This window comes from Sesamum indicum, linkage group LG9 (genome assembly GCF_026168435.1).
Source record: "Sesamum indicum cultivar Baizhima isolate 11 linkage group LG9, ASM2616843v1, whole genome shotgun sequence".
Classification (NCBI taxonomy): domain Eukaryota; kingdom Viridiplantae; phylum Streptophyta; class Magnoliopsida; order Lamiales; family Pedaliaceae; genus Sesamum; species Sesamum indicum.
In genome coordinates this window covers 7,512,154-7,536,759 of record NC_142665.1, presented here as the reverse complement: position 1 = coordinate 7,536,759, position 24,606 = coordinate 7,512,154, and the positions used below count along the sequence as shown (strand labels likewise).

The 24,606-nt window shown below is 36.2% G+C and overlaps 4 protein-coding genes across 11 annotated transcripts; 2 read left to right on the top strand and 2 right to left on the bottom strand.

Annotated features, from left to right (window-relative positions):
- Nucleotides 1-1,663: 1,663 nt before the first annotated feature.
- On the top strand, nt 1,664-2,868 carry LOC105171022 (putative CCR4-associated factor 1 homolog 11). Its single transcript, XM_011092014.3, has one exon. It carries the CDS (start codon nt 1,928-1,930, stop codon nt 2,759-2,761), a length of 834 nt encoding a protein of 277 aa, XP_011090316.1. The 5' UTR covers nt 1,664-1,927; the 3' UTR covers nt 2,762-2,868.
- Nucleotides 2,869-3,786: 918 nt separating this feature from the next.
- On the bottom strand, nt 3,787-4,733 carry LOC105171021 (transcription repressor OFP6). The gene has a single exon (XM_011092013.3). The coding sequence runs from the start codon at nt 4,522-4,524 to the stop codon at nt 3,970-3,972; it is 555 nt and encodes a 184-aa protein (XP_011090315.1). The 5' UTR covers nt 4,525-4,733; the 3' UTR covers nt 3,787-3,969.
- Nucleotides 4,734-5,472: 739 nt separating this feature from the next.
- LOC105171020 (transcription factor E2FB) lies at nt 5,473-11,439 on the bottom strand. 5 transcript variants are annotated; one of them, XR_016067532.1, is made up of 16 exons: nt 10,950-11,438; nt 9,218-9,410; nt 8,960-9,019; nt 8,717-8,802; nt 8,551-8,639; nt 8,372-8,426; nt 8,116-8,168; nt 7,970-8,020; nt 7,816-7,864; nt 7,669-7,734; nt 7,512-7,588; nt 7,156-7,378; nt 6,783-6,849; nt 6,153-6,702; nt 5,969-6,037; nt 5,473-5,884 (listed from the first exon to the last, which is right to left on the bottom strand). XR_016067532.1 is itself a non-coding variant. In XM_011092012.3 (14 exons), exons 1-14 carry the CDS (start codon nt 11,124-11,126, stop codon nt 6,521-6,523), a joined length of 1,428 nt encoding a protein of 475 aa, XP_011090314.1. In that variant the 5' UTR covers nt 11,127-11,438; the 3' UTR covers nt 6,039-6,520. The 5 variants fall into 5 exon arrangements, 1 of the variants encoding a protein (XP_011090314.1); XR_016067533.1 differs by lacking the exon at nt 5,969-6,037 and having other exon boundaries at nt 5,473-5,939; nt 9,218-9,401; nt 10,950-11,439; XR_016067530.1 differs by having other exon boundaries at nt 5,473-6,037.
- Nucleotides 11,440-14,464: 3,025 nt separating this feature from the next.
- On the top strand, nt 14,465-22,812 carry LOC105171018 (internal alternative NAD(P)H-ubiquinone oxidoreductase A1, mitochondrial). Of its 4 annotated transcripts, XM_020696866.2 has the most exons (12): nt 14,526-14,600; nt 14,673-14,783; nt 14,974-15,075; nt 15,854-15,923; nt 17,389-17,704; nt 19,363-19,576; nt 19,669-19,829; nt 19,990-20,055; nt 20,826-20,989; nt 21,566-21,680; nt 22,056-22,235; nt 22,329-22,812. In XM_020696866.2, exons 5-12 carry the CDS (start codon nt 17,546-17,548, stop codon nt 22,479-22,481), a joined length of 1,212 nt encoding a protein of 403 aa, XP_020552525.1. In that variant the 5' UTR covers nt 14,526-14,600; nt 14,673-14,783; nt 14,974-15,075; nt 15,854-15,923; nt 17,389-17,545; the 3' UTR covers nt 22,482-22,812. The 4 variants fall into 4 exon arrangements, with proteins under 4 accessions (XP_020552524.1, XP_020552525.1, XP_020552526.1 ...); XM_020696865.2 differs by lacking the exon at nt 14,673-14,783 and having other exon boundaries at nt 14,465-14,600; XM_020696867.2 differs by lacking the exons at nt 14,526-14,600; nt 14,673-14,783; nt 14,974-15,075 and having other exon boundaries at nt 15,839-15,923.
- The last annotated feature ends 1,794 nt before the right edge of the window (nt 22,813-24,606 follow it).

Genomic DNA, 24,606 nt, shown 5'->3' with positions numbered 1-24,606 from the left:
TTTCTGTGGGGGGAGGGAAGAGAGAGAGTCGCCTAGAATGTCTTAATTCTGGAAGCAACTGACCTAAACAATTATCGGATTTTCCAAATAAAAATTACGCCTAAGTGAGCGCATACCCCACGCGGATAATTGTGGAGCTGGAGACTACCATAACATGATGAGGTGGTGACGTAGACAACAAAAGTTATTTTTTCACTTAGGCCGGAGATTTTGCGCTAATTTTATATCTTTCTTTGCTACCTTTCTTGCCAACCTATTAATCATTACTTTTTATTCCTTTTTTATGGATTTATAATTTAATTCAATTTCTCTTTTTTTGCAAAAGTCAAATAACATACCTATATTACTTGTTAAAGGAAAAAATACATATTTTCCTATTTTGTATTTTTTCTCAACTTCTCCCCCCCCCCCCCCTCTTTCTCCTTTTCAATTTCACCGAATTCAAACATATTTGTCAAAAAGAAAATAAATAATGCATTTTTACACAATAAAATAACACTGAACAATATGGGTGTTCGTTTGATAAAACTAAATCAAGATCAAAATTTTGGTACGCCAGAAATAACATACCGAATATCAAAAATCAGTCCAATTAGGTTTCTACAGAATTAACAGAGCATTTTTTTTTTAAAAATAAAATATCTTGCATATTTATATACATAAATCTATAATATTTATATATACTTTATATCAATTGTATTTTATAAATATAATATATAATATATATTTTTAAAAAAAAAATTGATATCCATTACAGTACGACAAATAAGTACCAAATATTAATATCATATCAAATTTAAATTCAATATCCTATACATACTAATTTTTTTAATTTAATTGAATGCAATTAATTTATCAAATTATAGATATCACTATCGAACAACGACCATTTTGTTGTTTAAAAAACAAAAAGCACGTGGTTTTGGAGTGCACTTTCAAGTGTACACATGAGCCACACGACTTTTGGCGTCAATCACACCAATTCACCCAACCAACTCAAAATTTCAGATACAACACAACACGACACTCTCCTAGATTCCAAAAAGAAAAATACAAAATCCAATCATAATAAAATAAAATTCTATTTCCAACATATAAATAAAATCAACAAATCATTTTTTTTTTCACAAAAATCAGCAAAGCTCTCTTATTGGGCAAAAGGATGTTTTGGAGGTAATGAGTCATATAAATTTTTCGTTCACAATCGAGAAAAAATGCATACCAACATCATGATATATACTTGTATTATCCGTTTGATTATAATCTTAATATTTATAAGTATAAAATCGATGTTGACAAAATAAATTATTTTAAAATACATTTATAAAATTGATGTGGGCAAAATAAATTATTTTAAAATAAATGTATTTACATATTTTTCCTACTTAACTCTAAATTAGTTTGTTATTATATTTATTTACAAATATTACATAAAAAAATGAGAGGTTGGAGGGGGGCGGCTTGAGAGTTGAGACGGAGTCCCACCGTTCTCCCATCATTACGAATGGAATCGTGTTTTAATACCAAAGTTTCGGGTTTTGAGTCAAAATAATAAAACGCGTTGAACTTGGACCATAAACGCACTATACATGAATATGACCGTGATTGACCGCACACAGTATAAGAAACACACCCATGTCCGAATTCTGTAGAAAAGAACACTGTATCCCCCCCACTTGTGCTTACCACTTGCATCCGTTATCACAACCTTCTTTCCTTAATTTCATATTCTTTATTACCAATTATCCTCAGCCCTCTCTTTCCAAGCAACATCAGCCGCCTTCTCTCTCTCTCTCTCTCTTCTTTCCTCCTCAGTATAAAGATCCTCACTCTCCTCGTCGCCCCCCCAACACTAGCAGATTCGACCTTCTGTTTTGCTGTCTTCTTTGGTTTTTTTCTGGTCTGAGTTCACACCATCTACGCAGCTATGACCTTCGAGAACCTTGGTAAGCCTATAAAGATCCGGGAAGTGTATTCCCAGAACCTCGAATCCGAATTCGAGTTGATCTCGGATCTGGTGGATCGTTACCCCTTTATCTCCATGGATACGGAATTTCCTGGAGTTATCTTCAAGCCCGAGACGTCTTCGACCCACCGCCGTCCACGGAGGCCGTCCCCCTCGGATCACTACCGTCTCCTCAAGTCGAACGTCGACGTCTTGAGCCTCATCCAGCTCGGCCTCACTCTCTCCGACGCCTCCGGGAACCTCCCTGATCTGGGCTCAGGCGAGCGCTTCATCTGGCAGTTCAACTTCTCAGACTTCGACGTGGCGCGTGACCCACACGCTCCGGACTCCATCGAGTTGCTCAAGGCCCACGGGATTGACTTCGAGGAGAACCGGGTCTCCGGGATCGACTCGGCCCGTTTCGCGGAGCTGATGATGAGTTCCGGATTGGTGTGCAACGACGCCGTCAGCTGGGTCACGTTCCACAGCGCGTACGACTTCGGGTACCTGGTGAAGGTGCTCACGCGGCGCGCGCTGCCGGGCGGGCTGAGCGAGTTCTTGGCGATTCTGAGGGCGTTCTTCGGGACCAACGTGTACGACGTGAAGTACTTGATGCGGTTCTGCGAGAGCTTGTACGGGGGGCTGGACCGGGTGGCTCGGGCGCTGGACGTGGACCGGGTGGTTGGGAAGTGCCACCAGGCCGGTTCCGACAGCCTGCTGACGTGGCACGCGTTTCAGAAGATGAGGGATGTGTATTTTGTGAAGCAGGGGCATGAGAAATATGCTGGCGTGTTGTACGGATTAGAAGTTTATTAAGTAGGGGATTATATGGGATATTAGGATTATTGTCAAATTGTTGATAATTAATTAATTAATTAACCATTGGTTAATAGCAATAATATTACATATTCTTTGGAAAACAATTCTCAGTTTCCTTGCCTTACCATTGATTAATAATGCTTCAACCTTAAACTAGTCAATTGTTTACCTGAAGCTAAGGATTCATTGTGTCGACTTCCCTTATTTACATTGTTCCTGATGAAACACTATTCGCTTCAAACCTAGTGTCGTAACAAATATGATTGGTCTTCAACGACATTCAATTTTATAAATTTTTTCGAGAAACACAAAATAGATATGATTGGTCTTCAACGACATTCGATTTTATAAATTTTTCAAGAAATACAAAATAGATATCATCGTAACTTTTTTTAATAAGGCGACTTCTTGTCGTTGTAGTTGCATTTGAATTAAAGAATGAATTTCAAATTTTTAAAATATGTTTCAATAATTCTTAATTTAAAAGACTCTAAATCTTTTTATTCTTATTCTAAATTATGTTCAGTTGAATATTAATAAAAAATATTAATGAATTTCAAATTCTTTAAATTCTCTTTTTAAATTTAAATTTATCAATTCAAATGCACCCTGAATTTATTTTAGATCGAGTAATCAAATATTAATGTTAATTTCATTATGATCACATAGTCTTTAAATAATAAAACCCCACCTCTTATTTTTATTAATTATTTTCTCTATTTGTTTTTTGTTTTAAATATGAGTATTTTATACTATATTAAAAAATAAAACTAATCTTATTTAAAATGGGAGCAAAAAGATAGTTTGGTCACTGAAAATGTATTAAGACAGTTTGATTACTAAAAAATTTGTTTGACCTGAATGAATTTGTAACTAATCAATCGAGGGTAAATATTAATTTATATTTAATTTGTTATTAATATCAATAAATTTAATAAATTTTGACTAACAGATAAATTTATTTATTAAATAAATAAAATTAAAAATTATAATTATAATTTTTTAAATTATAAAAATTTAGGTATAATTATACTAATTTTTCAAAGAGGGCAATGTATTATCATCATTTTATTGAATTTGTCTTATACAAATAAATAATATAAATTTGGAATAGAAAATCGAAGTCTATTGTCTTCACATGATGGCCACCGCGCCACACGTGCCCACACACACCTTATGATCGATCCAGGCGTCTTCACGTGGCTTTAGCGGAGGAACACGGCGGCATTTTCATCGTCGCCGGCGGCGGCGGCTGCACCACCATTCCATATCTCCACGAACGCCTTAACAATGACTTCGTGGTGGTGAGGCGAATTGAGCTCCAAAAAGCAGTGGAGGAGCTGCTGAAGGTCATTTCTCGAACAGATTTCGTTCTCAAATATCACTTGAAGCATGGAGTGGCGAAAATCACGATAAGGGTCGTCGGTGTCTTTCACGACGGCGAAGGTGCCGTGGATTTTCCGGCCGGAGCTGACCCTTTCGGAGCATTTGTCGTAATCATGATTTTTTGGGCAGAATTGCGAGGAAGAGTCGTCGATGTTGAAAGAGAATGAGGTGGAGGTGTAGCCATCATCTTCGATGGTGGGCTTCCGGCGGCTAATCTTATCGGAGGAGCTGGCGGAGGAAGAGGAGCGAAGGCCGGGTTTCTGATCGGAGGAGGTGGTTTTGGAGTTGGGTTTTGGTTCAATAATAACATCAATTGCCTTTGGCCCACACCCGCAGCCTCCATTAGGTATGAAAATTCTCTTGGTGGAAGACATATGGTGGTCGTGGGGTGGTGGTAATGGTGGCTGCGGAGATGGCGGCGATATGGTTATGTGAATGTGTTGGTAAACGAGAGAGTGATGTTGGAATATTGGATATTTATGGTTGGAGGAGTTGGAAAAATGATGGATATGTGACGTGTTTGAGGTATTGGCGTGGGAAATGGGGGAGTATAATAAATAGGTGATTCACACTTTAAGGCACAGCTCCATCAAGGAAGAACGTATGGGGTGTATTGCGATTTTGGTTCCTATATTTAACCATCCATGTGGTTTTGGAAAATTTCTAGTTCAGATTTTGATTACTCACCTAATTATATAATAAGTGTAATATATTTGTTATATAATTAAAAAAAAAAACGATCAATCACATAACAAGTGTAATACTCTTTTTCTATAATTGGTTGATCCATTCAAACTTAATTCGAACAAGAATTTTTCTTGATTTTGATTTCAAATTATCAAGATCGTACTTTTAATTCTCAAATTGCCAACTTTTTTTTTTGGTTCTTGCCATCATGCCGTGTAAGGAGCCATTATAGTTGATGGAAAAACTCGCGACAATGAAGGGAAAAAAACCTGAATTTCCTATCTTGAACTCGATCTTCTTCAACCTTTGATTGATGCTTGATAGCCCACATTTTTACTATTTTCTTCAAGCTTACACGATTTATTTGAGAGAAAAGTGACCAAAAAATGAGTTCTGGACAAATTGTTTCGTTACCCCAATCGTACTCTTCTCTAGTTTCATCTTAATGGGCTTAGATGAAGAGTTGCTCCCTACCCCCAATATATGCCCTTCTATTCCTTTTTCTTTTTAATAGAACTTCTTATTCCTTTTCACTATTTTCAGACATGCAAAATGTCATCATTTTACACTCTTCTTTTCTAAGAGAAATTAGTTATCACATCCACATTTTTTTCTACATCAAAATCATAGGCCTGTAGGAAGAATTTCTGACTCTTCTCATATAATATGGTTTATTTCTTCTTTAGTAATCAATTCTTCAATAGTGAACCGAGTTTATGACAAAATGATATCAGAACAAAGCCGTGCTAATATCGAGATGGAACTCATGTAAGTGGCTGAAGTAGAACCAACCCAGAGGAATTGAGATTGAACTCATGTAAGTGCGTGAAGTAGAACCAGCCCACAGAAGAACACATGCACGACAAGGACATCGTTGTCCTCGGATGGGAGATGAGGTTGAGGATCTTCTTGCATCCAACATTGTTTGTGTCTAGACAATACTTCCATACGATGTTGAAGTTTTGTTTTCAAGCACTAGATATCCATGGCTAAATGAAGATATTACTGGACAGTAAACAGGTCAAAGAGGTTGGAGGCAGGATGTACCTGTAAGCAATTAGAATCATCTTACACCATGGCATCAGGCACCCAAACACATTGTCTGTAACAGAGAAGAATGTGAGCTCAAACCTTCAGCCGTTATTATTTTCATTGAGGGTATAATCTGATACAAAAAGATAACTACGATACTTGCATTCCCTGGCAAACAAACGATCAACGGTCTTAATATTTTATAAAATTGAAAAAGGGGGTCTGGGGAGAAGGAATTTATTATTGTACAATGGAGTGACATGAGAGTGAACGAACTTCGTACCTGAGATGAAGAGCATTCTTGTACCCGTGCACAAAACCTAGATCACTATATATTACAGAGGAGCCTACAGAATTTTCACGACGCGCTACTACAGAGCTACATGTTTTTGTAGTATACAGAGCATGAATTCTCACAGCAACTATCCATTTATTGCTATTACAGGTATCTTCTGAACATAAACTGTACACTGAACGCACATCCATTTCATTCTCCAGCACATTTACTTCCCAAGTACTTGGGAGGTATCCTGGTGATGCCTGTTTTGTTTTAGTGTTTCAAGTGGCAGGGCCACCACTCCTTTGGCTTCTGGCATACAACAAGAGAGAAATCGAGTGTCTTCATTCAAAATCATCACCATCAAACCCTGTTTAACTCTTGGTGGTGTTGGTTGCAGAAGGCATTTCAATTGTACTTGGTGGAGTTTGAGCTTGTGGCATAACAGATGGCATAGGTGTTGTACTTGGAGGTGGAGTTTCGGCTCGTGGGGTACTTATACTTGTCATGGTGTAGTCTTCAGGTATTGTGTCCAAGCTATTCCAGTCGATGCCAGCTATAGTAGGCAGTCATGGAAATTAAGAAAAGAATATAGAAAGGAAACTAAAATATTACACAAAAATTAAACAAGGATACATTCTATCCTCCACATGTCAGTGATGCTTATATCCGCATCTGACAATAGCCAATAGTCGGCATCATTCTGCACGCCAAACATCAAAGTCAAGTTAGTAATGAATGGAATAAGTCATAGTGATCTTTCCCAAGATTAAAAGGAGATTAAGGGCAAGATTTTCGTGTTTTCCGATGTGTTGTCATTGAAATCAGATTCCTTCACGGCCTGAGATGTTTAAACTGGAAATATAGTCTGTTTTCGACAAACAGATTGGTTGCTTTTGTTAGTAAGGTGACTTCCGACATGAATTGACTGTTGTAATCGAAGTTTCATTTTTCATACCTCTGGATTCACTAAAATAATATTTATAAGTTGTTGTAACTACCGACTTACATCAACATCAGGCACGATCTTCATTATTCCGCTGAAAAAATCCTGTGATGTACTCGCTTCTGAGCACATTCGTTGAGCTTCTACTTCCTGCACATCAACTTCATTTCCTCTAATCTCCTGGGTCGGAGACAGCGCAGAAGCATGCTCATTAGCAGTTGATGTTTCAGGAATGCTTGCTTGTGCCTCAGCAGCATTAACCTCCTCAAAGTTCTCCTCAAATTGACTACCACAAACGGTAAGCACAAAAGCAGACACAACTTCAGAAACAAATAACCACTTTTACAAAAGACAACAGATGACCAAACACCATTCCTATGAGGTTCAACCTTGGCTGGGAAAGCTGAAATGGGGCTTACCTGACAAGGTAAACATCTATTGGTCCCATGGTGCTTCGAAGAACTATTCTATATCTTCTCTGTGGATAATCAACAGCCTGCAGAGGTGAATTAACAAAAACTGAATTAAAACTATTCTTGGGTCCAAATTACTGGGAACAGAGAGAAGCGAAAGTACCTCATCGGGGTCTGGAACTTCTAAAGTAGTGCCATGGGGAGCTTTGATTGCTATCAGTGTTTCATTCTGGTGGAAAGAACATAGTCATGTTTTCAATATTAATACGCTAACTGGTACAGTGGATTGAATTGATATCTCAAATTATACCTGGAAGCAAGGTAGGCTTTTGATGTCTTCTTCAGTGACAAAAAGCCACCTGGGAGAGAGATTGATAGAAGTATGATAAGTCAATACACAACGTGACATAGCCAAATTAAATGCAAATAGTTTAGTTCCCCAAACAGGTAGCAAAATGTGTTACTTTTGATTGTTTTCATCTTCACTCAGGCCCCTCAGCTTTTCCTGCATTTCTCTGAAACAAGAAAATTTATTAGATGATTAGAATTTGTAATAGTAAATTAGCAAAAGTATTTCTGCCATAGAGTTATAGAAGCATCAGATTATGACCTTATGCGCTCGTCTAAGCTCCGCTCCTCCATGTTCAGATTTTCAACTTCTTCCTGAAGGAGAGCAAAGAGTTGATTATGGCTGTTAACACCTTTGTAATATAATGGGACAATTCAAGTGGCACGAAAATACCAGAAAATCCATAATTCCTAAAGGACTATTTGCTAAAAGCATAATCATGCAAATCGAAATAGAAGCAGGAAAGCAAAAGCCAGTGGAATGCCAATATACAATTTGTACATTTTTATGCTTGTACCTGCAAACTGGGAAGACTCTCATCGACTTCCCCTGGTCTTGAGACATCTACACCCCTATTTCAAAGTATTACCTTTCAGTAACTTGTGTTTTCTTATTGATACTCAAGAAAAAGTGAAATGTTAAACTACAAAAAAGATGCTCGATTAAATTGAAATATATTGGATGATCCTTCCATACTTCCACTGGATTCTGTTCTTGAGTTTCTTTTCTATAAGACCAATGCCTTCAAGAACATTAGTTATATCATATATACGTCTCTTCTGCACCTGCATGACAAAAAAAAAAACAAAAAATTTAAGCTACTAACAAGGTAAAAAATGAAGGGTCAGAAATAGACAATCACCTCTAAAGTATCTGCAGCTTTATTCAAATCAAGAATACCATCTTCTGCGTGTTTAATCAGATTAATAAACTTCTTCGTCAAGAGACCTGAGAGGGGAAAATGACATTCTATGATCTTGTCCTCAAAATAAACAGAGTGAACTCGAAAAGTTGGAATTCAAGGCAAATCTACTATAGATGCAAGATACAAATTCGACAAGAAGGAAGAAATAATTGTAAATAGAACAGGTACAATGTCCATTACCTAAAGAGCTATCATAACGACAGGGCCCGACGGGAGTGAGATTATTGCTGCCAGGAGAACCTGCACAAAGATGTTTATCAGAAATACTATTCGGTTTGTGATCATTCCTTGGTCCATTGGGAACAAGTTGGAGAAAGACCAGTGAAGGAAACAATATTCAGAGGGATACAATTTTATTAATTATTGCTACTCAACTCGGAAAAATATATCATAAATAGAACTTCAGCCCAGATGAAAACTGATTATTTTAATGCATACCAATATTTGCCATGGGAATCTGGGATCCAGCTTTTTTGGCTTTTGTTGTCCTTGGAACCTTTTGGGCTTTTCCTGATTTTCCAGATGGTGGGGTCTGAACAGGAGCTTTCAGAGCAGCAAAACTGCCAGCACCTGCATTTTGCTCAGCAGATTCTACTTCACTATCTGCTACTCCGCCTTTCCGCTTTAATGGCTTGCCGAGAAGAAAAAACAAGTTACGTTCAGTAACAGGCATCAAATACGACTAAAAGTTATTCTCAAACAAATTAAGTTTCCAAGGTAGAAAATAAAGGAACACCATGAACGGTAATTCATGTCACTTTCTAGGAGAAAAACCAACATCATACTAGCGTAGTTATGGTGGATAAGAACTACAAAACCTTAATAAGGCTTTTCAGGTTCTGAAGTAAAACCTCACTATAGCATCACTTCCAGATGCACATTGGCCCCATCATAAGTTGGCATTACCATTCAGCAAAAAAGCAGGGATCAGTCGATTTGTTTGCTTGAACTATCATGCTAATGAGAGATAATAACTGAAATTGGCAGCCTGAATCTGGTGATTGCGTGAAGATGTAGTAAAATAAGCATATCCAACAAGTTATAAATAGCAATTAACAAGTGAAAACACAGAATAGAGATTAATGACTCCATTTCAAGTGATTTTATACTGCAACATAGATCAAAGAGGCCACTGACACAGTGTGCAATAAGAGCTCTTCAATTCTTCATCACCCCATACCATCAATTAGCAGATAACGTCTCTTAACACACACTAACTACTGATCAATACAGCTAAAACATGTACTAAAACACGAGCAACTATCAAGATTAATTTATGGTACTCTGAAAAACAAACTCCATCAAGTCTAGTGATTAAACCAATTTGATTAATTGTTGAGTACACAGTTTAAAAAATGGTGCCATCCAACTGGTCATTGATATCTCCCAGGTGCATGAATTTTGTGCCGGGTGGTAATGGTGTTTCATAAAATGGATACTTCACATCAGTGATCGGATGCTATAAAGATGTAAACCACATTCAGCCAGCTAGACTATATAGAACAACCCAATCCAACATAGGTAGACCTTTTAAATGTATCCTTGCAAGCAGATGATCATTTCTAATCCCATGTTAAGAGTCCCAAACAACAATTGCATGAGATGAACAAATAGGAAACGAGAAAGAGAGAAGGACCAAACTGTATTTAATTCCTAGAGAACATACAGATCATATTACCAAGAAACTCCGACATAATTGAAGGAATACATCATTATGAAGTGATATGTTTTCATACTAGCACCAAATAGCGGATAAATCCCACTTCCAAAATTCTGCCTAAATAAAATAAAAAAATGAAACTGTGGGGCTATTACAAGCTAAATGGTGCTGCTCAAACCCCATATAGTTTACAAATCAAACAATTCAATTCAATGCAGTTTCCAGCATGGCCTTGAATATCATGCCTTGGAATTAGGACAGGCTTGATCGCACAAATACCATATTGACGCCTGAATTTCACCTCAGATTTCAACACCAACCTTTCATTTAGACAAACTTAATAATTCAAGAACAGAGACAAGTCAACCAATGCTATAACTTACATCGCACGACCAAATCTCTTCTCTCTTTGAAACTATAAACCACTAATCATAAACATGAAATGGTCATATAAACAGAATTGGGTTTCCAACAAAAAACAAAAACAAAACAAACCGAATTCACACTCACGGGAGGCGTCTTCACGACGATGGCCTCATCAAATTCTTGAATTGGCCGGTGAGTATCAGCAGCGGCAAAGTGATGGTACTCACCGCCTCCTCCTCCTCCACCAAAAGGCGGCTTGGCCGAAGTGAAAGGCAACTGCTTTCTCGAAGTCTGCGGCTGATGCGTGGACGGCTGCTGCATGATTTGATCTCTTCCCCGAAGCTCAAAAACCCAAAGAAAGCGCGGTAAATCCTGAATTTTCCAAATTAATTCCGGTTTTCAAGAATTGATCTTCAAGGAATTCTTGGGGGGTTCATGGAGAGGGAAATTGAAGGGGGGAAGGAAATTGATGATGGAAAAGGGAAATTGAGGGACGAATGGAAGTGGGAGTTGGAGTTGGGGGAGATCTGATTTGGGAGAGAAGCAATAAAAAAGAGGGAAAGAAAATGGAGAAGAAAACGAGGGAAAGAGGAGTGAGGGGAGGAAGGGAGGGAATTTGGTTCGGATATAGATGTGGAGGGAACCACTTTCTTACTCATTTACCCCTTCCTTACAAATACCATTATAAAATTTTTAAATATTAAATACTACAATAAAATACTTACCAAAATTTGGTACAAATTTCACATAAATGAATCAACTTGAATATGCATTGCTCTGTAACACCCAGTTCCAAAATTCAATTTTTATTCACTTTTTTCGTATTGTAATATATTATTTGGGATATGTAAATTTACATATTTTTTGACGGACTTGCATGTTATATACTTAATCGTGCATATATTGATTAAAATACAGCCATAGGATGACTATTTTTAATTAAATAAAGTATTTTTTATAAATTTAATTTAATTTGTAATGATAAAAACAAGATAAAAAAAAAACAAGAGATGTAAAGTAACTACACTTGTAAATTTGGTTATGTTTGGTTTATGGTATTTTAACATAAGTCAATCTTCACAAAAAGTGTAGCTTATTACATTTGATGTGTAGTGAGGGGTATGTATGGTAATTCAGGTGGTGGCAACACATGGCTATATGCCAATGGTCCAAAGGGTGTTATTGAAAGAAACCTCTATAATGCTAAAGATTAGAGTAAAAGCCTTTTTTTTTTTTTTTTGTGTGTTGTCCCTATTAACCAATAATTTAAGGTGCCTAATTTTCATCTCATGTTCTAAATAGTGCCCCCCCCCCCCCAACACACACACACACCAAAAAGAAAGAAATATATATAATAGAAGAATAATCCATAATTCATATATTATCTCATTAATAAATCTAGTATATAATTAAATGATTATGTGCACATAAATATTAATCATATCGACACATAATTGTAGATCGAATTAACATTAAATGTATAATAAGGATCATCTTGATGTCTAGTCAGCATTTTAATTGTTGAGCACTAGACCTGTTGAGCACACATATTGTCCATCAAACATTCTACAGCGCCTAATGAATTAGTACTCATTAGCATTTCTTTTCTTCTTTCAATTTCAAGACATCTCATTTATCTAAGAACAATGTGATTATGAAGTATCAATAAGGATAGTATGACATGTATACAATCTTAGTATGTGAACACTAAGTATGTATCATATGATCTCCTTATATCTATGTGAAAGACAATCACTCTATTTGGCGATACCTCTATATCACTTTTAGCCATCAAATATTTTCGCCCACATAGCAATGAGAGTTCCATTCTCTCACTATGTTGCCATATTCGGTGAGCATTTCGATCATCGTTAAGCTTATCAAATGATAGCTTGCCCACCTGGAGCTTTCAAGCATCAAACTTGCTCTTGCCCATTGCTTAAATTAACAAGAAGACTATCCTCATGTCCACTTCTCATTTGGATATGTCAACCATCATTATCTAAGTACACCTAGATAAAAGTAGCGATAGTGGCTATGACGAATTCAAATAATTTCACCTTCATGAAAAATATCTCAAAACTACACCCCCTCAAGTCGGCGTAAATAGTTCACCGTCAATTGACCTTTATAAACTATCTTTTTTGCATTTACATTTAGAAACTACATGTTTTCAATGATCTTGCTCATAGATAAAAGATCAACCTATAGTCTTAGCTTCATTCCTAGTCATTAGGGATATCAATTCCCTTTAAGCAACTATCCACTTGAAGTGTTAAGTGAAGTTAATTCGTAAAATTTGACTCATCAACATCTACATAATAATTATGGCGGATACCCATTTAGTCTCACATAGACGAGGGGGGTTTTAATGTTCTCTCCTTATTTGTGGAATTATGAAAATCATTATTCTAGTCATATAAGCACATAATTGTGGATCAAATTAACCTTAAGTAATGGAAACATGTCGATCCACCCATACGGATCAACCTCGTCTATAAGCCTATGCCTTTTATGAATCACGAACACATCGTTTTCCCCATTGATTCGAGGCCACCCCACGAACAACTTCAAGATCTACCCCACGTCAAATCTTGCTCTAAATTTTGTGCACACCACGAACGTACCTTACTCTCTTGATGGATCACTACTAGAGTAATGCATTCATTTACACACCTCAAATTCAAGGAGCCTATGGTGATGTTCCAAGAAAAAACATAAAGAGAAAAAGGGAGAGATTATTGTGATCAACTCATTTTGTATCACATTAGTGTTTATGTGTTGTCATTTGATAACAATCATGTACCCTATTTATAAGTGTACATAAACCTATCCCTAAGAGGAGTCCATATCTTAATTGAAAGACTACAAACTCTATCTTAGATAGGATTTATCCTAAATGAGTCATTATCCCAATATGTATTTGAGAGACTCAAACTCTATTTCAAAGATGAACTTATATTGGGTCACGAGTCCGCTAACTCGACCCAATATTCAACAATATGTAACAAAATGACTCTAATAAATTATAACGCAAAGCATTTTGTGGATAACAGATGTAAAACATTACTTATTTATATTGTATAAATTTATTAAAAAGAATAAGCAATATTTTATTTTAGAATTATAAAATATTTGCGAGATTGACTAGATTTTAATTTAGAAAAATAGGAAAAACAATGAACAGTTTCCGATGATTTCGAATTTTTAGGTAAACGTGGGCAATTCATATCTTTTTTCTTTGGGATGTGATGAGGATTATTTACTCAATCTCATAACTAAACAAAGGGAAAAATTATTTATTTATTTATTTCTACTCACATTATGTGCTATTTTCTTTTTTTTTGTAATGTTAAAATAGGTTGTTAGTTAAATTTCTCTCTCTCCCTTTTTTTGTTTCCTTTGGGAAAATAGGTTTAGTTATGACTTTATATTAGTGGGGTTTAAGACATGTTTGGATCGGCGATTCGCGCCTTGAATTTGCACCGTTACGCTGCCGATCTTTTGGCGCGTAATGCTTTTTAACTAATGCTCGCCACGAGGCGACAGAGACCCCATCACGCTTGCCTTGACGGTTGACTGCTCCAAAACGGATTATGTTTAATGGGCCTATTTTTGGGCTGGGCTTATCCTGCATTTGTCTCAGCCCACAAAGTTCAGCGCTTTTAGTTGATTCTCGACTACCTTTCTTCTGTATCAATTGCGCCTTCACTGTAGTTCCTCTCTCGGGTTTCCAGGCTCCGGCTTGCCTAGTTGATCTCTGTATATTTGGACGCTTCGATCGGAAATTACACGGTAAATTTATAGCTTGATTTTTTATGTTAAATTTTACGTTAATGCAACGCATGTGTTGTTCTATTTTTCCAGATTTAGAGGAATTGGTAATGTGCGGATGCTGAAATTTATAGTGAATTTTCGCGGTTCAGTTTCAGTGAAATCAGCGTTTTTAGTTTGAGTAGCTGCAGCTCTTGGTTTTGTGTAAGGGCTCTGTGATTTAGTTTTTGATTTCTGAATTACGGCTCACATAGATTGGTTGTTTTGTTAATACTTTTTTATATGGAATTGAGGTCGTTCATTTGTGTGGATTACGTGGTGATATCGAGTATTCGTTTTGTGATTTTGGCAAAAGGATTTGCACATAATAACTGCACCTCTTTTAAACTTTCAGCATTCAGGGAAAAAACTGTATGAAGATTAGCATTTACTGTTGTTGATGAGAATATTACGGAAGAATTTCGTTCTTAGTCGGATGGATCGCCAAGATTGAAAGGTATTATGCGAATTCGCTTTTTCACTTATTAGCATATGGCCATTCATGTATTTGTTCGCACTTTGTTGTCAGTATGATTGAATAATTCACAGGTATTTGCTATCCTTTTATGTGTTCCTGGCTTTTTGCTATTTGACATTATTTTCTTAATAGTAACTAATTTGCTATGAGTTATATGTGACAGAAAATAATTTCGAGGATAACACCAATATTGTGCAAGTAATTCGTGGAAGAGTCACAATTTGTGGGTGATGAGCAAGCATAATATATGCACTCCCTTTAGTATAATTCGTGTTGGTAAATTCTGGATTCAGTTTCCAGCTTATATGATCTATTCATAGAAATTGACATAACTGAGTGAACTGGTTGGACCTTTTGTGCTTGATGAACTAGTTACACATTTTCCCAGGCCCCCAACTCTGACCTTGGTACTGCAGGCTACTGCTATGCAAGAGCTTAACATAAAAAGTTTCTCCACAATGTGTTTATAACATGTAAAATTCGTATGGCATTACCATGGTTCGTCATTGTAATTGTTGTAATAGCTTAAGAGATCAGCATGTGTTAAAGAGATACAGGGGTTAGTATATTCTGCTATGCATTGTTCATGGTCGATGACGTGTTCTTGCTTCTGCTTGCCTAAATTTTATTCAACTTTTCGTTAGGGTGGCTTACATATATTGTGAAGAATCTGTCACTGTTTAGTTGCAAAAATAATAAATGTTTGGTGTACATCATAGTTATATGCTAAGGCCACTCTTAGTATTTTTATTTGCAGCAATGGGGAAGAGAACATGGGAGAAAACTTGCTAAGAGAAGCAAAGACGAACACATCCATGTTGACAGAGGTAAGTTTGTTACCAACACTAACTGGCAGAACAGACCAAACGACTGGAGGAAGAGTGTTATCATGAAAAATATACGAAATTGAATAACTTTATACTATAATATAGGGTTGATTATAACTATTTTTCCTCATGAGAGTTGTATACTTAATACACCCCCTTTTCAGAAATATCAAATATGGTGGTGTCACTATTTGTATTTATAGTATAATTGAAAAGTTTTTTCAAATGCAGAAACTCAAAAGAAAAGTTCTTTTATTATTTCAAAAGAGGAAATATATATGATTTAATTATTTATTTTTAGAGCAAGTCATTTTAATTTAACTCTATATATCTGAAATTGGATTCACATATATTTTTGGCCTATTCGCCCACGGGCCCTTGTTATCATGATCTTTATCTACAACGACGTCCACGGAATTATATTTAAAACTATTGCGTTAACAAAAAAAATATATATTTTAGAAATTCAGTAGAATAATTAATCATCTTGGAAAGTGGAAATTCTTAAGAGCGAACATTCTTAATTAATTATTAATTAATATTTTAAAGAGAAGAATAAAGTGGATACAGCCGCTTCCTGTTACTGAACCAAAGTTTGAATTCAGTTCCGAACTTGCAGAGGAGAATTATAGTTTAACTTGCCCATCTTATTACAGTATATTTCTTGACTTTCGAGACAGTTCGCACATACTTAAAACAAAAATGAGACTTAATTAAGATCTAACTAGGCTTGTAATTTATGACCTCAGATCTGATACTGGAAAAATAAATCTAGCTAGATCTTACCTATTATTAGTTTATTTGAGCTCATTCATAACCACATAATCCAATCTGTCCATCCTTTATTGTTTTGTAACTTTTAGAATTTGATGAGTAAATAAAAATTAAAACAGAGATTTTTTTTTTTTTGGAATCTTATATTAGTATTTTTTCACGCAATTTCGATGTAAACGAAAATGGACTTATCTTGTTATTTTTATCAATTTATCTATAACTACGTATTATTATTTTTATGTATTTTAATTTAATTTTCATCCCAATGGAAAGAAGTATTAGTGTCAAAATTATAAATAAAATTGATCTTTTGTACATTTAATAAAAGAAAAGGAGAAGACCAGATTTACTTCATACAGTTGCCATGTGTTGACTACTCCAAGCTGCCACCATTTCAGCAGCCGCAGTCCAAGCAGCCCCCTTAGACCTTCAGGCTTCAACCTCCCACATTTATGGAGATTTTTCTTCTCCGAATAATCAAGATTAATTAATACAAGAATAAAACAGTCATCATCATCCCAAAAATATACCAAAAAATTTTTAAAAAGAAAACGATGCCGTGGTTCAGAAATTTTATCCAGCTCTCCGCCACTTTCAGTAAACAGTCGCCGTCGTCGTCGCCGCGCAGAGCAGCGGCGGCGATATTCGTTACTCGTTCGCCGTCACTCACCCAGTTGTTGCGGCATTTCAGCACCCACCCTCAAGAGAAGTATCCCGGTCTGGGGCCCACGAAGGGGGACGAGAAGCCAAGAGTGGTGGTTCTGGGTTCGGGTTGGGCCGGGTGCAGGCTCATCAAGGATATTGATACCAAGATTTATGATGTTGTCTGTGTCTCACCCAGAAATCACATGGTGTTCACTCCACTCCTCGCTTCCACTTGTGTAGGAACGCTTGAGTTCCGGTCGGTTGCTGAGCCGATCGGGAGGATCCAGCCCGCCATTTCGAGAGAACCCGGTTCTTATTTCTTCTTGGCTAATTGTACTGGGGTTGACTTCCAGAATCACCAGGTATTCCCTTTTTGTGATTGTTTGAGAAGGAGAGAGTGTTTCCTGTTTGTTTTGATTTTCGTGCTTCTTTTTTTTTCTCTCTGTGGAGAAGTAAAGAACTTCAAATTAGTATCCGGTACTTCATTGATTACTTTCTTGGACATGATAGTGTAGTTCTAAGTAAAGCTTGGAGTAGGAATTTCATGAATTTTGCTGATGTATTTGTCAAATGTTTGTACTATCATCTTCGAATAAATGGGAGACCTTTGCATCTGTTATGGATCCTTGTTTAAGAAGGATGATAGGGTGAGATATGAAATTAATTTTGAACAGATGAAATATTGGAAGAATGTCGACTTCTTGGAGTAAGTCAAGATATTTTATCTTGGAAATAAAAGAAGTCCCTGAAACCAAAAAGGAAAAATGGAGAAAGAAGCAGCGGCAGAAGAGGAAGACATTCGTTTCAAAAGGAACTATTGGCATTCTGCTAGTCTTAAGATAGTTATAAGGAAGGTTTTCTTGAGCAATAGGCTAATGAAAAAGTTATTCTCTATCCTGTGGTTATAAAGTAGGTGATGTTTTTGGTTTTGCATTGTGGCCCTTCGTAATTGTAGCCAGTGCAAAATGTCCTCATGAAGTCTGAAAAGCATCAACATTTGGTACATAACTCGTAAAGGAATTACATTGGTACATAATAATGAGTAAGTGCTGATGAGCAAAAAGATTTAACCAGCGGAACATATAATAAAAAATGGGAGCGTACATATGTTGTGGTTTTCTTATCGCTTTTATCTGTGTTCGCGTAGTGTACACTCGGTCATGCTTATAAGTACCTCTGCTAGCTTCATATGTGGAACATGAAAATTCTAATTCTGGAAATAGTGTGCAAGCTCTAGAAAAATCTCTGTATGTAATATGCTAAAAGATATAGTCTAACTTGCGTGCTCTACATGTCCGCCGAATTGCTTGGATCAGTGGTTGGAAAAATTCTCAGGTTGGTTTGGTGATATCTTCTAACTCTGGTTATATGATTATTCAATTTTGTTTTCTGGAATGGCTTCCTGAACATATTTTATTTTTCCTTTCTGTGTTCCCACATTTTTTTCCACATAGGTTTGTTTCTTGTTTTTGGTATGAAACAACCTTATGTATTGCTATCTTGGGGTGCTCATGAATTTGCTCAATAAAACCGACATGTGTACCAAAGATGGAAGATTTGGAACTATTGTTTGCTTGTCATAATGTTAACCCAATCTATAAATAGTAATTCATAGTTCAATGTAATGATTGAAACAAACTCAATTTATGAAATTCATAGTTAACACCAAATAGCTTACCTTTGCCCTCAAGAATTGCTTAGCTATGGAGCTAACTGACCTGCCCGAGCTGATAATCTTAGGGATAAAATTGAGTAAGGTGTTGTCTTCCCTGTACTGTAGCTAAGCTAGCTGCCAGAGACAATAGTGTTCTTGTAATGACTGACCATAGGGAAGGAATGAATCCATGTCGAAATTGTATCTTGTTTCTGAAATCTAGAGCACGGCCTCATCCAGAGTTCGATAAAAGTGCAATTGTCAAGTGCCATGGAATACATAATCACTTCATTGAAACTCTGATATTGACCTTTTATCTATATTGAAGTGTGGCCTAATTTTAGAAAGCTCAAATCGTCATGCTAGGTTCACTGCCAAACTGTCACTGAAGGTGTGGAAACCTTAGATCCATGGAACTTCAAAGTTGCATACGACAAGCTAGTAATTGCTTCTGGAGCACAGGCTTCTACATTTGGAATTAAGGGTGCAAATGAACATGCAACCTTTCTTCGTGAAGTTCATCATGCTCAGGAGATCAGGAGGAAACTGCTGCTAAATCTGATGCTGTCAGATGTGCCAGGTATCAGAAAATCTAGATATTAAACCTTAACTGAATGATGCGTAAAGAGCTAAACTTTTTCTAATTAGCTGTTGAGTTGGGTATTAAAACAGGAATAACTGATGAAGAGAAGCGTAGGCTTCTGCATTGTGTTGTTGTTGGAGGTGGTCCCACAGGAGTTGAGTTCAGTGGAGAACTTAGTGACTTTATACAGAAGGATGTTCATCAAAGATACGCACATGTGAAAGATTATATTCATGTTACTCTGGTTGAGGTTAGGCTGAAAAAACTTGCGTAGATTTACTGTGATAAAATCTCTGTTGTCTTCTAGCTCTCATCTGTTACAGGGATAATGTAGATGCTTTCTGCATAGTTGGAGTCAAACTCATTGAATTGAATCTTATGTCCTCAATCTTATGTTTCTCACCTTGCAGGCAAATGAGATTCTATCATCCTTCGATGATCGCCTCAGAAAATATGCAATTAAGCAATTGACCAAGGTGAGGAATTACTGATTATGGGATATGCATTTAGATATTATCCAATATCACAATTCTTGATGACAACTTTTTAAGCATATTGCATCAGAACTGAATCAAATAAGCAGCTATTGAGAAAGAAATTATTTTGTGTTTGACTTAATCACAGTAAAGACACTTTGCTTATGCTCATCTTCTGCTTTAGCATGCCCCCTTTATTTTCTGTGTTTGGTAATGGCTTTGGTGAGATTGATTGTCCTTTGCCACGGATTTCACATGTTCATCATAGTTGTGCGCTATTAACTATAATTTTACTGAGGAATGTGAGAGCAGCGATGGAGGAACAAGAATGTGACAACTTATGTGTTACTCAGCATAAGTTCTGTTCTAATTTGATATCCTTGAACCCGGAAAAAATCCAGCATCTACCTCGGTTTCGTAAATTATCCCTGCTCTAGTGGTTGTTTGGCTAGTGTTAGTCTTCTATATGCCGTCAGGAATCCTATACGGTTAGGTAGGGAACATTTTGCTCCCCTGTGCAAGCATGCAGTATCGTGCATTTGCTAGTTATATCCTGTTAAAAATAACCAGCAGGTTTCTTCCTTTTCTAAATTTTGCTCATCAATCCACCAAGTTCTAGTGTTAGTTTGTTCTGGGGAATGGTTTAAATTGTATTCTTTACAATGTTTACTTGCCATCCTGAATTCCTTTTACCAATTTCTGGATATATAGCATTCACTTTTTTATGTTAATTTGTGGATCTATTTGATATTTACACACCAGTTTCTCAGTCAGGAGTTCGTCTTGTCCGTGGAATTGTGAAGGATGTCCAAGCTGAAAAGATAATTCTTAGCGACGATACTGAGATTCCATATGGTGTTTTAGTGTGGTCCACAGGGGTTGGTCCTTCAGCATTCGTGAATTCCCTGGAAATTCCTAAAGCACCTGGCGGAAGGTATATTTTGGCTCTAAAGGATATCTGTTAGTTGTTTTCTTCCAATATGTAGTTTTTGGCTATAAATTTAAGCTTCTCAAAAGATTGTGATGGAAACTCTTTGGAACTTGGGCACTCTTTAAAGGAGCCGGCGGTTTTTATATATGCTAAATGTCTTTGTATGTATCTGAAGAGAAATTTAGCTTGCGGATATAGGACCAGCACAGAGGACATCTATTTAATAGAACCTGTGTCCCTGTGAACTATTTTCTGATGCTCTTGCCTCTTAGATTTCTTATGAATTTCATTGATTCTCCCCTTACTCCAGACTTCCATTTGTATGTAGAGTGATCACTATGATCTAGTTCAATGTGTATGCATGCAACTCTTACTTCTAGTGGCCTCTTTTGCTTACTATTATCACGGAGTTGATAGATATATACTTGCTCTATTCATTTTTAGTCTGCATTTTTTCACAATTTCCTGAAACAATCGTCATGGTTTTTTTTTTCTGTTTTTAATTGAACCCATCTAATAAAATTCTCGATATGTCCAATTTCCTTTACTGAAGGGTGAATGGAGTTCATGTTACTGCAGGATTGGCATTGATGAATGGCAACGTGTCCCTTCTGTCCAGGACGTGTTTGCAATTGGTGACTGCAGTGGGTTTCTTGAAAATACTGGCAGGCCCGTTCTACCAGCCTTAGCCCAGGTATGCTACTGGATACTGTCAGATATGCTTTTCAGAAATCGATGGAGTTATGAACATCTCAGATTGATTTGGGACTTAATCATCACTCGTCGTTTTCCTGATGGATGACTGCTTGATTACCATGCGAATGTATAGTATCATCTATAAGATCAGAGAAATCTTCCTTAGGACCAAAACCTGAATATTCACTCATCATTTTCATACAATTATGTTAACAGCACTGTCTAAAGTAGTACCAAGTTTTTACAGTATTTACAACTTGACTGTGTTATGTAGAAACCAAAAGTGGGCTAATTGAAAATATGCTTGTACCGCACTTCAGAACCATCCAATTCAAGTGTCCTAAATGCCTAATTGAGATAACATTTGTTTCAGGTGGCAGAACGACAGGGAAAATATCTTGCAAAACTGTTGAACCACTTAGGCAAGGCCGGTGGTGGACGTGCTGATGCTGCAAAAGAGTTGGATTTTGGGAGCCCGTTTGTGTATAGGCATTTGGGGAGCATGGCTACCATTGGGAGGTACAAGGCCCTTGTTGACCTCAGGCAGAGCAAGGTTAAGATTTCCTCCCTTTTTCATGAAAAATAACTTTAACTACTAAAAAAACCTGCCACAAGTGGCCCAAATCATTTCATCTTTTGTCATCAGGAAGGAAAAGGTCTGTCGCTGGCCGGATTCGTCAGCTGGTTCATTTGGCGCTCGGCATATCTCACTCGTGTCGTAAGCTGGAGGAACCGATTTTACGTAGCCATCAACTGGTTGACGACTTTTGTGTTTGGTCGTGATATAAGTCGGATATAGACACGAGCACGTTCTTGTTGTCTTGTTCACTCCAGAATAGATGGTGAAACACTATGGCTCGGATCAGGACATTACCGTATATCTGTACCACGTGGTCTTTCTATTTAGTTCCACTTCCGACCAGGAGTTGGAAAAGACTGGGGAGTTGCAAAACTCAACAACAGTCAGCTTCGTACAGTGTGATCAAGAAGCAATGTGTTAGGTATACTTCTGGGTAGGACTACACACACGATTGAACTTCGTGAAAGTTTTCCTTTGTGAATTATTTTGTTAAGTTATTTGGTGTATATCAGATTGGACTATTTATATATCGTCCAGTGTTTTGATAAAATCAAGTGGGTAAATATTTGCAAACATCCCATAAGGCTTACGGCTTCTGATTTTGTTCAGTTTTTTGTAATTTAAAAATTATTGGTGTATCAAATCAACTTTTGATATTTGAAAAGTAATAAACGATATAATAAATTATATCTATAAAAACACATTTATCAAAACAATATTCTAAAAAAGAACAATAAGAAAAAGGTATGTTGAATAATAACATAATTTTATTAAAAATTTATAGTGTTAGGTGATTTGCTTATGTAGTCACACTTCATTCATTTCATGAACTGAAAAAGGCTCCTGCTGCTGCTGTTGCTCTCCAAACTGAAAAAGACATTCCCCTGACTAATTCAAAACCCAACCTAATCCGACTCTGTCTGTTCCAGTGCTAACGCAGTCCTATATTCACAAGATTTTGTCTTTCCGATATTACCTGAAATTCGATCTAATTTTATAATCACTTTTTATCTTTATAAAATTATAGGTACACCCTATTGTAATATTAATATAATATACTTTTTGCCTTTGTCAAATTATAAGTACATCTTTTAAAGGGTGTTCGTGCAATATACTGCAAGGAATGTTTGTGTAAAATTTCACAAAAAAGATACTTATAACTACAATTACAATTTCAAAAATTATATTTCATACTTTTGTATATAACAGATAATTATGTAATTAGACTTCATATCTGGAATGTCCATTTAATTTACCCTAAAAAATATGATTGATTTTGATAGATCATCTGCCAGCCTTAACATTTAATTTCTAATTTCGTTGCATCACCAATATTAAAAATGAGAGATACCCTACCGGTACTCCAATAGTTTGCAAAACCCTGTAATAATTCTTGAAGTTGCAATCATCAATTTCAAGTTCGTGGGGACAATTAATTAGCATGTTAATCGAGTTCCGATGTAAGTCGTCATAGCTTTCGGAGTCCATCTTCCTGTAGCATGATCCTAAAATTATGCTGTGTAACTCATCAGAAATCGAGACTAAGATCAAAGCCTAAAAAACACACACACACATACACAATATGTATATATGCTTTATTAAGTATAGTTCTCTCTTTTGAAAAAAAAAAGTTTAGATCGTATTAAATTTGAAAATATTTAACCAATTCTAAATGTTCATATCGTGAGAGTTAGACAGAGTGAATTATTATTAACTTATAATACATTTCTATAAAGTGAAGATCTATATATTCTCGATATGGGGTCTAATAAATTATAAAGTAAAGATCAAAACATCCTTGAAAATTGTGAAAATTACGTAATAATAAAACAGAATTCCTCTGTTTCTATTCGGATGGAGTCAGCTCGCATTACATTATTCATAATCTAATACATAAGATACGTACTAGTTATAAGATCAACGAAACTCAATCCAACAGATCATATGCATATATATATATATTGACGTGAGTAATTCATCTGTCAAACCTTTTCATAACCACCACACTGATTTGAATGCTAGAAAATATATCATTGTCCTATCAATGTATCGTGATTGTGATTTTCTAAGGTAAGATAATAATAAGATTTTAAATCAAGATAACCCTAGCTACTTCACAACCTTAAAGTACAATGCGTTCTAGTTCAAATCAGTCCTCGATGAGATTCAAATATATACAAAATATTAGTGAAAAAATTTAGCCATTAATGGACCACCCATGATGTTAGATTCTTGCTACTTAATCTCTACATTACATTAAACCTCTGCATATATGTTTCCTTTTGGGCAACAAAGTTCTTGGTATGTTAAGTACCACAAACTTTGGAGGAACCAAAACACTCAT

Excerpts from the sequence above, each read along its gene's own strand:
- LOC105171022 (XM_011092014.3), top strand. The coding sequence starts at position 1,928 with ATGACCTTCGAGAACCTTGGTAAGCCTATAAAGATCCGGGAAGTGTAT.
- LOC105171021 (XM_011092013.3), bottom strand. The coding sequence starts at position 4,524 with ATGTCTTCCACCAAGAGAATTTTCATACCTAATGGAGGCTGCGGGTGT.
- LOC105171020 (XM_011092012.3), bottom strand. The coding sequence starts at position 11,126 with ATGCAGCAGCCGTCCACGCATCAGCCGCAGACTTCGAGAAAGCAGTTG. Across the intron at positions 8,427-8,550 it reads AAGAACAGAATCCAGTGGAA|GGGTGTAGATGTCTCAAGAC; the intron begins GTATGGAAGGAT and ends ACTTTGAAATAG. Across the intron at positions 8,169-8,371 it reads AGAGTCTTCCCAGTTTGCAG|GAAGAAGTTGAAAATCTGAA; the intron begins GTACAAGCATAA and ends GCTCTCCTTCAG.
- LOC105171018 (XM_011092011.3), top strand. The coding sequence starts at position 17,252 with ATGCCGTGGTTCAGAAATTTTATCCAGCTCTCCGCCACTTTCAGTAAA. Across the intron at positions 19,830-19,989 it reads TTCATGTTACTCTGGTTGAG|GCAAATGAGATTCTATCATC; the intron begins GTTAGGCTGAAA and ends CTCACCTTGCAG. Across the intron at positions 21,681-22,055 it reads TTCTACCAGCCTTAGCCCAG|GTGGCAGAACGACAGGGAAA; the intron begins GTATGCTACTGG and ends CATTTGTTTCAG.